Raw genomic sequence first — 12,264 nt, 5'->3', positions numbered from 1 at the left:
AAAAGATATTATAAACTTTATTTCATCTTTTACTTAAGAATCCAGAGAAGCCGGGCATTGTGGCACACACCTTTAGTCCCAACACTTGAGAGGCAGAGGCAGGCAGATCTTTGTGAGTTTGAGGCCATTCTTGTTTACAGAGTGAGTTCCAGGACAGCCAAAGCTACACAGAGAGACCCTGTCTTGAAAAACCAAAAAATAAAAATAAAAATGAGTCCAGAGGATTTTGCACCTGACCTTGGTGCCATGGGCCAGGCTCCTGTCCTCAGAGCTTAGGTTTCTCTCTGTGAGATGAAGGAGCTGGTGTTTAGTACCCCCATGGCTCCCCTTCCTTTGTGGTCTCATGGGTCCTCCACTTTCCCAGTGACCACAGATGTTCTTCCTGGATGACACTACAAAGCTAACTATCACAAGTACCGTTCTTTACAAACCATGTCACTTCCCAGAGCCCCAAAGGAGCAGCATCTATGTTTTCCACACCCAGAGGCAGAACAAAATACAGGCTAAGAGGAGAGAGCCAGCGGGATGAGACTCTGTGCCCACAGAGCCCTGCCTCCTGCTCATCTTTAGTGAAGCCAGCGAGGCTCGTGACATTGAGGGCAGCAGCCGGCAGGGAGCTTGGGAACCTTGGTGGTCACCATTGAGAGGATCAGGGGACAAGGAGTCACGGGTGAGGGTCAGAGAGACCCTTTCTGGGCTTCCGGATCTCACTGTACTCTGCTTTCTGGTCCTGAGGTTGATGAAGAGAATCCCCATTGGTGTGAGAATCCAGCCTCGGGGAGTTGAATGCCACGGATGAATAGTGAAGCTCTTCCTGGGGTAACGCCTGTAGAGAGAGACCCCAGACTCATGGGTACAGGAGAAGGGCACTTATCCTGGACCTCAACTGCCCAGAAGTGGACTCATTAGCCCACCTGGTCAAGCCACAATGGGAAGTACCCATGCTGGGTATATCATGGCCAGCAGAAGTAGCCACAGTGGTAGAACACTTCTGATGTCACAGGCTGACTTGTCCCAAAGGGGAAAGGAAGTTAGCTTCCAACCAACCAATTTGCAATCATTAGCTACCAGGTGATGCCAGGTTGTTGCTGGTCCCATAGCTGGGAAGACATGAGAACATGTCACATGCTGGAGGAAGGGGCCTTTCAGACACAAGGCTAGGCACCATCTAACTATGGACAGACAGCTGCTTAAAATGAGGACACTGGGTTCCCTGCCCATAACTCATCCTCAAAAGACACTGATGAAGGGCTGGAGAGACTGTCCGGTGGTTAAGAGCATTGTGTGCTCTTCCAGAGGACATGGGGTTCAATTCCCAGCACCGACATGGCAGCCCACAACTGTCTGTAACTCATTCCAGGTCATCTGATGATGACCTCAGACATACACACAGACAAAACACCAATACACATAGAATTCAAATAAATGAGTCTTTTTTTTTTTTCAAGACACTGGCACAGGTGAAAGGAAGTCATAGCTTTGGGTCATGGAGAATGGATGTGGGACAGAACCTCTCGTCATCCCCCATGGAGCAAGATCCGCAGCCAAGGTTGGATGGGGTCAGGGAGGACTCACTCAGACAAATCACTTTTTCAGTGGTATATGTCCCCTATCTCCTGTCACCAAACTATGGCATCCCTCAGGACATCAGATAAGGGTTCAGAGGGCTCTGAGACTGGGGGGAGGGAAAGGAGTCTCCCCGAGAAAGCCTTTGATGTTTGTATCTCTCTCTCAGCTTCTGTTTGACCCTCAAAATGGTGGGTCTTGGACACACCTCTGACCAGAATTGGTACCAAAAGGATGGGGTAGAGGGAACCAACGCAAGGCAAAATGTCTGGTTTCGATGTATTAACTGCCAAGACCATAGATAGATAATGGCCACTCCAACAATCCCACTTCCTACTCCTAGCTTCACTGACCCATGGCTCTTCTAAGGGCCTCAGCTCCTGCTGAGTCTCCTCCTGCCCCATCTTCTGTATAACTGCCTGAGCCACAGCCCATTCCCCTTCTGCCCATCCCCATCCCTATGTGGTACCCTTACATGGCCCGGGATTCTCATGCCAAGGGAGCCAGGCTCTTTAACTTACCAATGTGCTAAATTCCACCTCTACCTGACTTGGTAGCACCGGCTCTTCCCTTAGGGACCACGTGTGCAGCTGCAAATTCACATACTGGCACTCATTCTGCTCAGCAACCTGTACAAGGTCAAGAAGTATCATCTATGAAGTCCCTCCCTCCCAACCCTCCCCATCCCTCCCACTGCCCTCCTTCTCTGAATACATCTCCTTCTGCCCCACTACATTGTGGGTATCATAAAGACATTCCCACTCTTCCTCCACCTTCACCCTGTTCTCTCAAGGACCCTCACTTCATTCAAGTCCACTATCCTGGACAGAGGGGAACACACTGGACAGAACTTGGGGTGAGAGTTGGTGACTAGATTTCCAAGTGCTAGCCTGAACAATTCCATCTCCCTGTAACAGACTGGTCCCTTCTACCAGCCCAGGAGCTCACCCACAGCCTCCTCTTACCTCCTCCCCACCCAGTCACCCTGGCTCTCCTCCTGCCATAGCTCCCTTACCTGTCTGAGGTTCTGGGACAGCTCTGGATGCGTACCAGCTAGAGGAAGGAAGAGAGGGAGGAGGTGAAGCTGCAGACAAACTTAGGCATGGGGTGGGGAGGTTGCTACTCTAAGAAAGGCTTTCCCTGGAGACTTCAGCCATAGGTCTGGGATTTCTAGAACATTCAACAGTAGTGGAAATGCTATAATATGTTTAAGTGAAAAATTACAAGTTTAAGTAGAAAGTTTTTGTTTTGTTTTTAAGACAGGGTCTTGCTATGTTGTCCAGCCTACTCTTAAAATCTCCTCTAACCCCCCTGCCTCCGCATCCCAAGTGCTGAGAGTGCAAGGATGAGACACTTTGCCTGGTTATAAAGCAAGATCTTTAGGAAATCACATAAAGGGCTGGAGAGATGGCTCAGAGGTTATGAGCACTGGCTGCTCTTCCAGAGGACCTGAGTTTGGTTCCCAGCACCCACCTTGATCATCTGACAACTGCCTGTAACTCCAGTTCCAAGGGCTCTACACACACACACACACACACACACACACACACACCCCACATATAACTAAAACATGGGAAAATATTTTAAAGAAATCACATAGGTATAATAATAAAAGACTAGAAGGAACTCACGCGCCTCCAGCACAGTGGCTTATTTTCTGGTTTTTGCTTTTGCTTTTGTTTTTAAGACAGGGTTTCTCTAGTTAACAACTCTGGCTGTCCTGGAACTCACTACGTAGGCCAGGCTGGCTTTGAACTCACAGAGATTCACCTGATTCTGCCTCCCTAGTGCTGAGATTAAAGGCATGCACTTCTACCCCCTGGTTTGTTTTGTTCTGTGAGATGGAGTCTTCCCTATGTAGCACTGTGTGCCCATGAACTCTCTGCTATCCTATTACCTCTGCTTCCCAAGCACTGGGATTAGATGAACTAACCCATCTCATATCTTTCTTAAAAAGGAAGCGTGGGGCCACAGTGTTTCTAGGTGAAAGGGCACCAAAGAAGTGTGCTAGGACTCACAGAACTGGGGTTGTCCAAGTTGGGGAAGTCCCATGCGGTCAGCCCTGTGGGAGCAGAAGCTCAGGAGGGTGGAGAGTAGGGGAAGCAGGGGAGGGGGGAGCCTAAGGTTCCTCCCATGTGACCAAAAGTCACAAGAAGTGGGAAGGAGCAAGGCAGGCTGGACACACTGGAGGCCTAATAGCCTTGTGGAGACTCTTGAGAGTGTGGGAAGACATACGAGGTTTTAACCAAAGAAGACACAGTTCCAAAAAGCAGCCACTCTGGCCCCAGGAGAAAGGCTCTGCAAAGGTCTGTAACCACTACACCCAGGGACACCTCTGGGGCTTGTGTGCCCTGAGGGTGTGCTCTTAACGTGGTGCATGTTCTGAGAACTGGGGACAGAGCAGGAAGGTGGAAGACTGTGTCCAGAATCCGCCTACCCTGGAGCAGGGACAGGAGACACAGGGGACTAACTCACCTTTGACCAGCCGCTTCTGGAACATCCTCCAGGCCAGCAGAGAGGTCCCCACCAGCAGAAACAGCAGGAGAACTAACACAGACAGCAGCACTGGGAGCCTGCACAGGGAGGGAGTAATTTATTCAGGGCTGGAAATCAAACCCAGGGTTGCACGGACACTAGGCAAGAGCTCGACACAGCCCCTGAGTATATCACCAGGCCCCGACTTTCAAAACAAATACATAAAATCAAATGGTTTTTGTTTTGTTCTGTTCTGTTCTGTTTTGTTTTGTTTTTTAAGGAATCCATGAGATGGCTTTGTTGACAAAAGAGTTTGCCCTGCAAGCCTGGGGTCATAGGTTCAAACCCACAGAGGAAGGAGAGAGCTGACTCCTGAACATTGTGCACATAGGAACACTCGCTCACATGCAGTAATAACCTTTAAAACCTTATAAGGCTGGCAGTGCTGATCCACAACTTTAATCCAGTGTTCAAGAAACAGAGATAGGTGGATCTTTGTGAGTTCAAGGCCAGCCTGGTCTACACAGTGAGCTCCAGGCTAGCCAAGGCTATGTCGTCAGATCTTTTTTTTTTTTTTTTTCAAAAATAAATAAATAAATAAAAAATTATATAGAGTCTGGAGAGATGCCTCAGTGGTTAAGATCACTGACTGCTCTTCCAGAGGTCCTGAGTTCAGTTCCTGGCAACCACATGGTGGCTCACAACCAGATCGTGTCTGAAGACAGTGACAGTGTACTTATATACATAAACTAAATAAATAAATCTATTAAGAAGGTTTTATAAAGGTCAACAGCATAATGGTTTCTATATCTAAATCTCTAAATCTTCCTCTCTCTCTCTCTCTCTCTCTCATTCTCTCTCTCTCTCTCTCTCTCTCTCTCACACACACACACACACACACACACACACACACACATACAGATATACACAGATACACAGACACAGATATGTACATACCCAGATATACCACACACATATATAGATATACACACATCGAGATACAAACACAGACAGACAGACAGACAGACAGACAGACAGACACACACACACACACACACACACACTGCACACAAGCTTTCAGCCCCAACAAAGCAGGGCCCCCCTGCCTGTCGTGAATGTCTGCAAGTGACCCTCTGAAAGCAGCATGCTTGGGTCCTGCATCTCGCCTTGTCAGGCAGCCACATCATGTCTCTAGGTTGGCAGAAAACTTATGGGAAGGTTTCCATGGGTGAGGAAGTAAGGACAAGTCAGGCCTGGGTCCCTGGATCCTAGGAGAGAGGTCATGTGCTGCGCATCCCAGGATAGCATCGGATGTGGACAACACAATCTCCAAATGTTGGACATCCCTGCGTAATGCAGAGGAATTTGCTGATAGGAACCCCTTTGTTGTTAGTGATCACCATTGGAGTGTCCAGGCCTCAGTCTATGGGCCTCATGAATTTGGCCCTGCATAGTTACAAATACAGCCTAACACCAAATTGTAAATTTACTTAAAATACGGTGAGGTGTCCGGAGTGGTTGGGTTTTGCTTTGTGTTTTGTTTGCTTGTTTTGTTTTGTTTTCCTGATATTTTTGTACCTTGATGTCATGGCTCTTGAGTGTGAACTTTATAGATAACAGTGTGGTGTGACAATGTCAAAAGCCTGTACGTCGCTAAGTGGTAAGATGACAGAATGGGGCTGTTACCAGGAACAAATGTGGCTCAGAGATATGACAGGGGCCCTAACTGGCCCAGCCTCCAGAGAAGGGAGGGGCTGAAGATCAGCTCATCCACATGCTGGAGGTGCAGCCTGCGGTGCCTACTTCATGAGACCACAGTGAAATCCCTGGGAAGGGGCTGGGAGGAGCTCTTGGTGGAGACACACAGAGGCCCCTGGGAGGTGATGCACCCAGACCCACTGAGATGGAGAGTACGGGGGCTCTGCTTGGGATTCTCCCAGTCGGCCTTGCTGTGCCTTCAAATGTCTTCTCATGATCTTCATCTTTTATGATAAAGCCATCTCTATGGGCAATGACTTCAGTGAATTCCTGAACCCAAGGAAACCTCATGGGAGCCTCAACCTTTACAGCTGGGAGAACAAGTGGCCAGAGCTTTTAACCTATAGGATCCATACTGACTCCAGTCAGTTCCAGGATCCATTGGCAGTGCCCGTGGGGTCAGAGTGGAGAGTCGGAACCCTGGAGACGGTTGGTGGGAGAGTCTGCAGACATTTTCAGATTCTCTGCGGCGCTGGTATCTCCCCAGTTTCTAGAATGTGGAGTCATGTAAGCCTGAGCCCAACCCTGCATCTTCTGTGCTGGCTATGTGACAAGTGTGGTGGGTACATGATGAGTGTGCTGGCTACATGACGAGGCAGCGTGCTTAGCTCTGAGCTTTGGTTTATTCATCTGAAAAATAGCATGGTACGATGATGTGGACCAGAATGGCTCCCATGGGCTCATATATTTGAATACTTGGTCCCCAGAGAATAGAACTACTTGGAGAGGATTAGGAGGTGTGGCCTTGATGGAGGAGGTGTTCACTGGGGAAAGGGGGCGGGGGAGACGGAGGCTTTGAAGTTTCACAACAGTCCCAGTTAGCTCTCTCTGTCTTGTGACTGTCTTGAGATGCAAGCTCTCAGCTACTGCTGCAGAGACATAAGCTGCTGCCATGTCGCCGCCAAGGTGGTCATGGACTCTATTCTCTGAAACCATGAGCCCCAAATAAACACCTTCAATCAAAAGTTTTGTCTTAGTCATAGTGATATTTTATCACAGCCACAGAGAAATAACTATGGCGTGTGATGACGTGAAGATCTTCACGAGGTATGAAAGAGGCACATTCTGGGAAGCACTGAGCCAAGCCCGAGAGGACGTCACCAGTTCTTTTCATTCTGCTCTCCTCTCCCAACTCCCTGGGTCCTCCTCAGCCTGAACTCTCCCTACCTTCAGCATAGGCAGGCCCAGCGTGGTCAGTGACCTATGACCTCCTACCTGGACTACAGCTCAGAGGACAAGAGGTTCTAGCCAGCCGGGTATGGCATAAACACGTGGCCATGATACCTACTTAAACACCTATGAGAAGGCTCACCTTCAAGTCAGGAACCAAGGTTCCTTACCCCAAGCCCTCACACTTCTGGTAACCCTTCTCTCAAAGGGACAACAAGGCTGAAGTGGACACCACCAGGTCAGGAACGAGGGCACCTCACCTCAAGCCCTGGGGATCTTGATGCTCATGGCGGCCCTCTGTGATGGATCCTTCGGTGGGACCCTTGGTAGGCAGGCTGGTGGACACCACAGGTGTCTCTAGTGTTGGTCCTGGAGATGAAACTATAGATCAGAACTAGTTAGTCTGCCTGTATCTAAGGGCTTCCTTTCCTTCCTCTCTCCTTCCCTCCCTTCTACCCTACCTTCCTCTTTTTCTTCCTTCCCTTCCCTTCTCCCTCCCTCTTTTCCTCCCTTCCTTCCTCCCTCCTTCCCTTCCTTCCTCCTTTTCCTTTCCTTCCTTTCTTCCTCCCTCCTTCCCTCTCTTTCTCTCCCCCTTTCTCCCTCCCCCCTCCCCCTTTCTTCCTCCTTCCCTTCCTTCCTTCCTTTTCTTTCTTTTACTTTTTGAGACAGGGTCTTGATATGGAGTTTATAGCCCCGACTGTCCTGAACTTGTGATCTTCCTGCTTCCACTTCCTGAGTGCTAAGATCTCAGGCATACCCCACCCTGATCAGCAGTCGATGGGTTGTTTTTGAGCTGTTTTAGTACAAAGGGAGGCTCAGGTGGGGGGATCCCCCTAAATCAGCTGATCATTTGCACACGTGCCAGAGCTGCCACCCCACATCCCACACACCAGGTCTGCTCCCCTTCAGCCTCAGCCACATGCTGCCAGAGGCAGCTAACTGCAAAGCTGGCGTGTCACCAGTGAAAGCTCCCTCTGAACACAGCGCTGTCACCGTCTGTCCCCTACTGACCTCTGCTCAGCCCCCAGAACACCCATGAACTCTGTCTGGTTTCCATGGTTCACACCCACAGGATACAGAACACTGTCCCCTGGCCACACTCTGCTCTCTCTGCCCTGTGTCCCCTGACAGACCAGCACCTTCCCCCTCACAAGAAGCAGTTACTCCAGGATGCCTCCCTAGCTGTTGCTCTGTCCCTGTCTGCCCCTCATCACACATAACATACTCCCAGGCTCTGAACTGACTCCTGTCTGGAAATTCCTGCCACTTGCAGCTGTCCTGGTGCTACAGTGCTCATTATGGGGACTTACCTGGGCCATCACTTGGGACCACGATCAACTCAACCTTGAAGGACTTATCGATACCCAAGAAGCTATCAATCTTCAAGGTGTCATCTAAAAATGGTATATCCACTGCACATATGTAGGTGTTTGCATCCTCCAGGGTGAGGCTCTCAAAGGTCACTGTGAAGGTGAGGTTGTCTGGATGGTCCCTGATGGTAACTCGGCCATTCCTAGCTTCTTCTGAGCCGCTGGTCTTGACACTATCTTTACACAGGATCTTAAGTGACACTCTGCACCAGTATTTGTCCATAGTCTTGAATTTCTCCTCATACTGACAGGACACACTCAGCGATTCCCCCACAGTGCCTGTGACACTGGGGGGGCCACTCACAGGGGCACAGCCTGGAAAACACAAACCTCAATTCTGTATCTCACAGCTGGATGAGGACTAAGGCCTCCAAAAGTTTCACCCTCCATCCCTTCACCTCCCATCAGCCAATCACCCTTCAGCACCTTTCCCTTCAGCACCCGCCTCCTTCACCCCAATCCTCCCAGTCCCTCTGACCCACCAGGGCCTTATGTTTTCAGACTCAGCTCTGGGCATCTCAGGAGCCTGGAGAATAGCCACCACCCCCATGTGCCACCCCAAACCCCCACAAGAATATGGGTCAGAGCAGAAGAGGTGGCCACCTGTATGCCCAGCTCCCTCAATGCCCTTAGGACCCTGTGACCAGGAAGAGGAGTTAGGGAGAAGGGCAGGAAAATAGGAGGGTTTGCTCTCTAAACCTAGGTTTATCTCTGATTTTTAGGTTCTGGTTTTTTTTTTTTAAGTTTTTTTCTTTAAGGTTTATTATATTTGTGTATTTGTATGTACCTGTGTGAGTTTATATGCACCACACATATACATACAGGAGCCCATGGAGACCAGAAGAGGGTGTGAGAAGCCCTGAAATCAGAGTTATAGGTAGTTGTATATAAGCATAATGTTTTTTGTACACCGTGTAAAGTTTACCCTTGTGCTATTCAAATGCTGATTTCTCTGCCCTTGAATTTTCAATCCAGACATGGAATTGCTATGTTTACTTTTAGAAGCTCCTGTCTCAAGTTTGTATAAACATGCTCCTCATTCATTCTCTGCCTTGCCAATAAAAGCCAAGGAGCCAATACAGAGCTTTGGGGAGAATGGGTGGGACTTCCGGTTCTAGGAGGAAGTGAAAGGGAGCCAGGAGGGACTTGGGGAAAACATCAGGAAAGGAGCGCTGGATCAAGAGAGGACAGAAATTCAAGAGAGATGGGAATATAGTCTGGGGGGGGAGGCCTGACTAACTTGGAGGTTTAGAATGGAGTAGTGATTGCTCAGTATCTGTCTCAAGGCAATTTTAATAAATCTTGGTCTCTCTGTGTGGTTATTGGGGGAACTAGCAAAGATTAAGGAATAACTGCTACTGTACTAATTTTATTAATCAATATTAATATAATAATAATAATACAGTTCTGAACCACTTCGTGGGTTCTGAGAACCAAACCCAGGACCTCTGGAAGAGCAGCAAGTGCACTTAACACTGAGCTATCTCTCGATGATTTGTTTTTAATCGTGTGTGTGTGTGTGTGTGTGTGTGTGTGTGTGTGTGTGTGTGTGCGCATATGTGCACAGTGCCTACAGAGACTAGGAAAAGCAACGGGTTCCACTCATCCCTGCGCCCCCAGCTCTGGGGGATGCGCATGTATTCCAAATCCAATTTTCAAGTGGATGCTTGAAATCCAAACTCGGGTGCCCACTTTCTCCACTAAACCACTTCCTGAGTCCTGACGTGCTTAATAAGTAAACAGCAGTTCCCAGCCCTCCTGAGCCTTTCCTGACTTGCAAGGATGCTCCTCCACCCCCAGTAGACAGCTGGCTTTCTTACTTTCCACCTCTTCCCTTATCAGGGCACTTCAAATCCCCTTAAATCCCAAAGGGGAAAAAAAGAAGAAGAAAACCCAAATAAATAAAGTGAAAAATAGGCAAGATACGTTATTTTTTTCAAACCTCTGTGAATAAGTGTGTAAGCCCAAATGTCTCTCTCTCTCTCTCTCTCTCTCTCTCTCTCTCTCTCTCTCTTTATTTATTTTAAGGCAAGTTTTTTTTTCTATGTAACTCTGCCTGGCCTGAAACTTACTCTGTAGAATAGGCTGGTCTTAAACTTACAGAGATCTGCCCGCCTCTGCCTCCAGAGTACTGAGATTAGAAATTTTTTCCTTTAGGGGTATGGCTATTGGCAGGTTGCCTGTGCCCCAGTGGATGACCCCACACCCACGTGCATAGTGTCAGTGCTAATCATTCAATGGTTATTTTAAAAATATATAAATAATACTAAGTTGGAGGGAGATGTGTTGAATGGTCTTGGGGAAGTCAGAGGGAGGTCAGATATGGTCAAACTACAGTGTTCACATATATGAAATTTTCAAAGAGTAAAGAACCAAAAAAGAAGTCTGTGGGGTTTGGTGATGCACACCTTTAATCCCAGCATTTTGGAGGCTGAGAAAGGCGGTCTCTGTGAGTTCATGGCCACCCTAGTCCACATAGTGAGATCCAAAGCTAATCAGAGAGACCTATCCCAAAAAGAAAATGAAGGAAAAATCTTAAAAAGAAAAAGAAAGACTAGCTGGGCGTGAAGATGCAGATGTTTTAACCGCAGCAGTTGAGAGACAGAGACAGGTGGATCTCTGAGTTCCAGGTCAGCCTTGTGTACAGAGCAAGTTCCAGGACAGACAAGGCTACACAGAGAAACCCTGCCTTGAAAACCAAAAAAGGGGGGGGGGGGGTGACAGAAAGAAAAGAAAGAAAGAAACAAAGAAAGAAAGAAAGGAAGGAAGGAAGGAAGGAAGAAGGGGGAGGGAAGAAAGAAAGAAAGAAAAAGAGAGAGAGAGAGAGAGAGAGAGAGAGAGAGAGAGAGAGAAAGAAAGAAAGAAAGAAAGAAAGAAAGAAAGAAAGAAAGAAAGAAAGAACGAACAAATTTCTTCACACACCAGCACGTGCCTCTCAGGGCCTCTCACCATGACCACTGTCCACTCACACTGGTACCTACTGTCCTGACCCCCTGTTTCCTATTCTAAACCATCCAAAAATCCTCTGGGCACCCCTCCTGGGAAGCCACCAGCCCCCCACCCCCACCCCGTGTGTGACTTGTCTCTTGTTCTGACAGCTGTGTGCAGAGCGAGATCCCGGTCCCTTCCCCCCAAGCACGGCCCTTTCTTTGGTCATCCACCTTACATGAAGGACGCAGCTGCCACATTTGGTTTTGTGCACAGAGAGATCCCGGTTCCAGTGCCTCACACTGCATCTCCCCGCAGCCCCCCGCCCTCCCGGGCAGACACTTCCTCACCTGGAAGCCAGAAAAGCAGCAGCAACAGTGTGGGCAGCCACACAGCTGAGGCCCATTGGGTCATTTCTCCCACACATGGGTCACCCACCGGCAGGCAGGCCACGGCTGGACGCTCCACGGTTCAGTCCCGCTGGGGGACGGCCAGTCTCTGAGACGCCCACTTCTGCTTTTCTTTGTGTCTAGCTGTTTTGCTTCTGACTTTTCTCAGTTCTGTTCCTGGAGCTACGGGGAAACTAAAAGAATCGGAAGGAGCAGAGGAGAGCTGAGGAAGCCCTGGTGAGGCACGGAACTCATGACTGCCAGGCTGCCAGGACAGCCTGATGACCCCCGCTTGCGTCTGGCTCAGGGGGCAGGACTAGGCTTCATTCTGACTGGCACCGGGCCGCTTCTCATTTCCTTGTGGGTAGGATGGAAGCTTTCAGGCCTGCTGGCCCTGCCTGGGTGCCCACTGTGAAGCCTTCCTGGGAGCTCTAGGCCTGGACCCCCCAAAATTCCTGAATGGGGTTCCTGGCGTTGGAAAATGTGTCTTCCATTTGACCAGGGGCTCTCCAGGCTGTGACGCTCTTTCTTGTGTAGCACCATTGAACCTGAGCAAGGAGCCAGACAACCTGCAGATCTCCCTCTTTCTCTTTTGTCCACGGAGACAC

The 12,264-nt window shown here is 49.1% G+C and overlaps 1 protein-coding gene across 2 annotated transcripts; it reads right to left on the bottom strand.

Annotated features, from left to right (window-relative positions):
* Positions 1-12,008, bottom strand: Cd300a (CD300a molecule). Of its 2 annotated transcripts, none has more exons than XM_021213495.2 (7): positions 11,618-12,008; positions 8,280-8,654; positions 7,230-7,350; positions 4,042-4,139; positions 2,582-2,619; positions 2,088-2,195; positions 1-826 (listed from the first exon to the last, which is right to left on the bottom strand). In XM_021213495.2, exons 1-7 carry the CDS (start codon positions 11,679-11,681, stop codon positions 665-667), a joined length of 966 nt encoding a protein of 321 aa, XP_021069154.1. In that variant the 5' UTR covers positions 11,682-12,008; the 3' UTR covers positions 1-664. The 2 variants fall into 2 exon arrangements, with proteins under 2 accessions (XP_021069154.1, XP_021069155.1); XM_021213496.2 differs by having other exon boundaries at positions 7,230-7,338.
* Positions 12,009-12,264: the final 256 nt, after the last annotated feature.

This window comes from Mus pahari, chromosome 14, assembly GCF_900095145.1.
Source record: "Mus pahari chromosome 14, PAHARI_EIJ_v1.1, whole genome shotgun sequence".
NCBI lineage: Eukaryota > Metazoa > Chordata > Mammalia > Rodentia > Muridae > Mus > Mus pahari.
Note: the sequence above shows the minus strand (reverse complement) of the source record. Positions and strands in the feature narration are given on the sequence as shown.

What these genes read in the sequence shown, in the direction of transcription:
- Cd300a (XM_021213495.2), bottom strand. Translation starts at nt 11,681, where the DNA reads ATGACCCAATGGGCCTCAGCTGTGTGGCTGCCCACACTGTTGCTGCTG. An exon ending in GGTCCCAAGTGATGGCCCAG is followed by an intron (nt 7,351 to 8,279) that starts GTAAGTCCCCAT and finishes TCTGATCTATAG; the next exon opens with TTTCATCTCCAGGACCAACA. An exon ending in CCAGAAGCGGCTGGTCAAAG is followed by an intron (nt 2,620 to 4,041) that starts GTGAGTTAGTCC and finishes TCCTTCCTCTAG; the next exon opens with CTGGTACGCATCCAGAGCTG.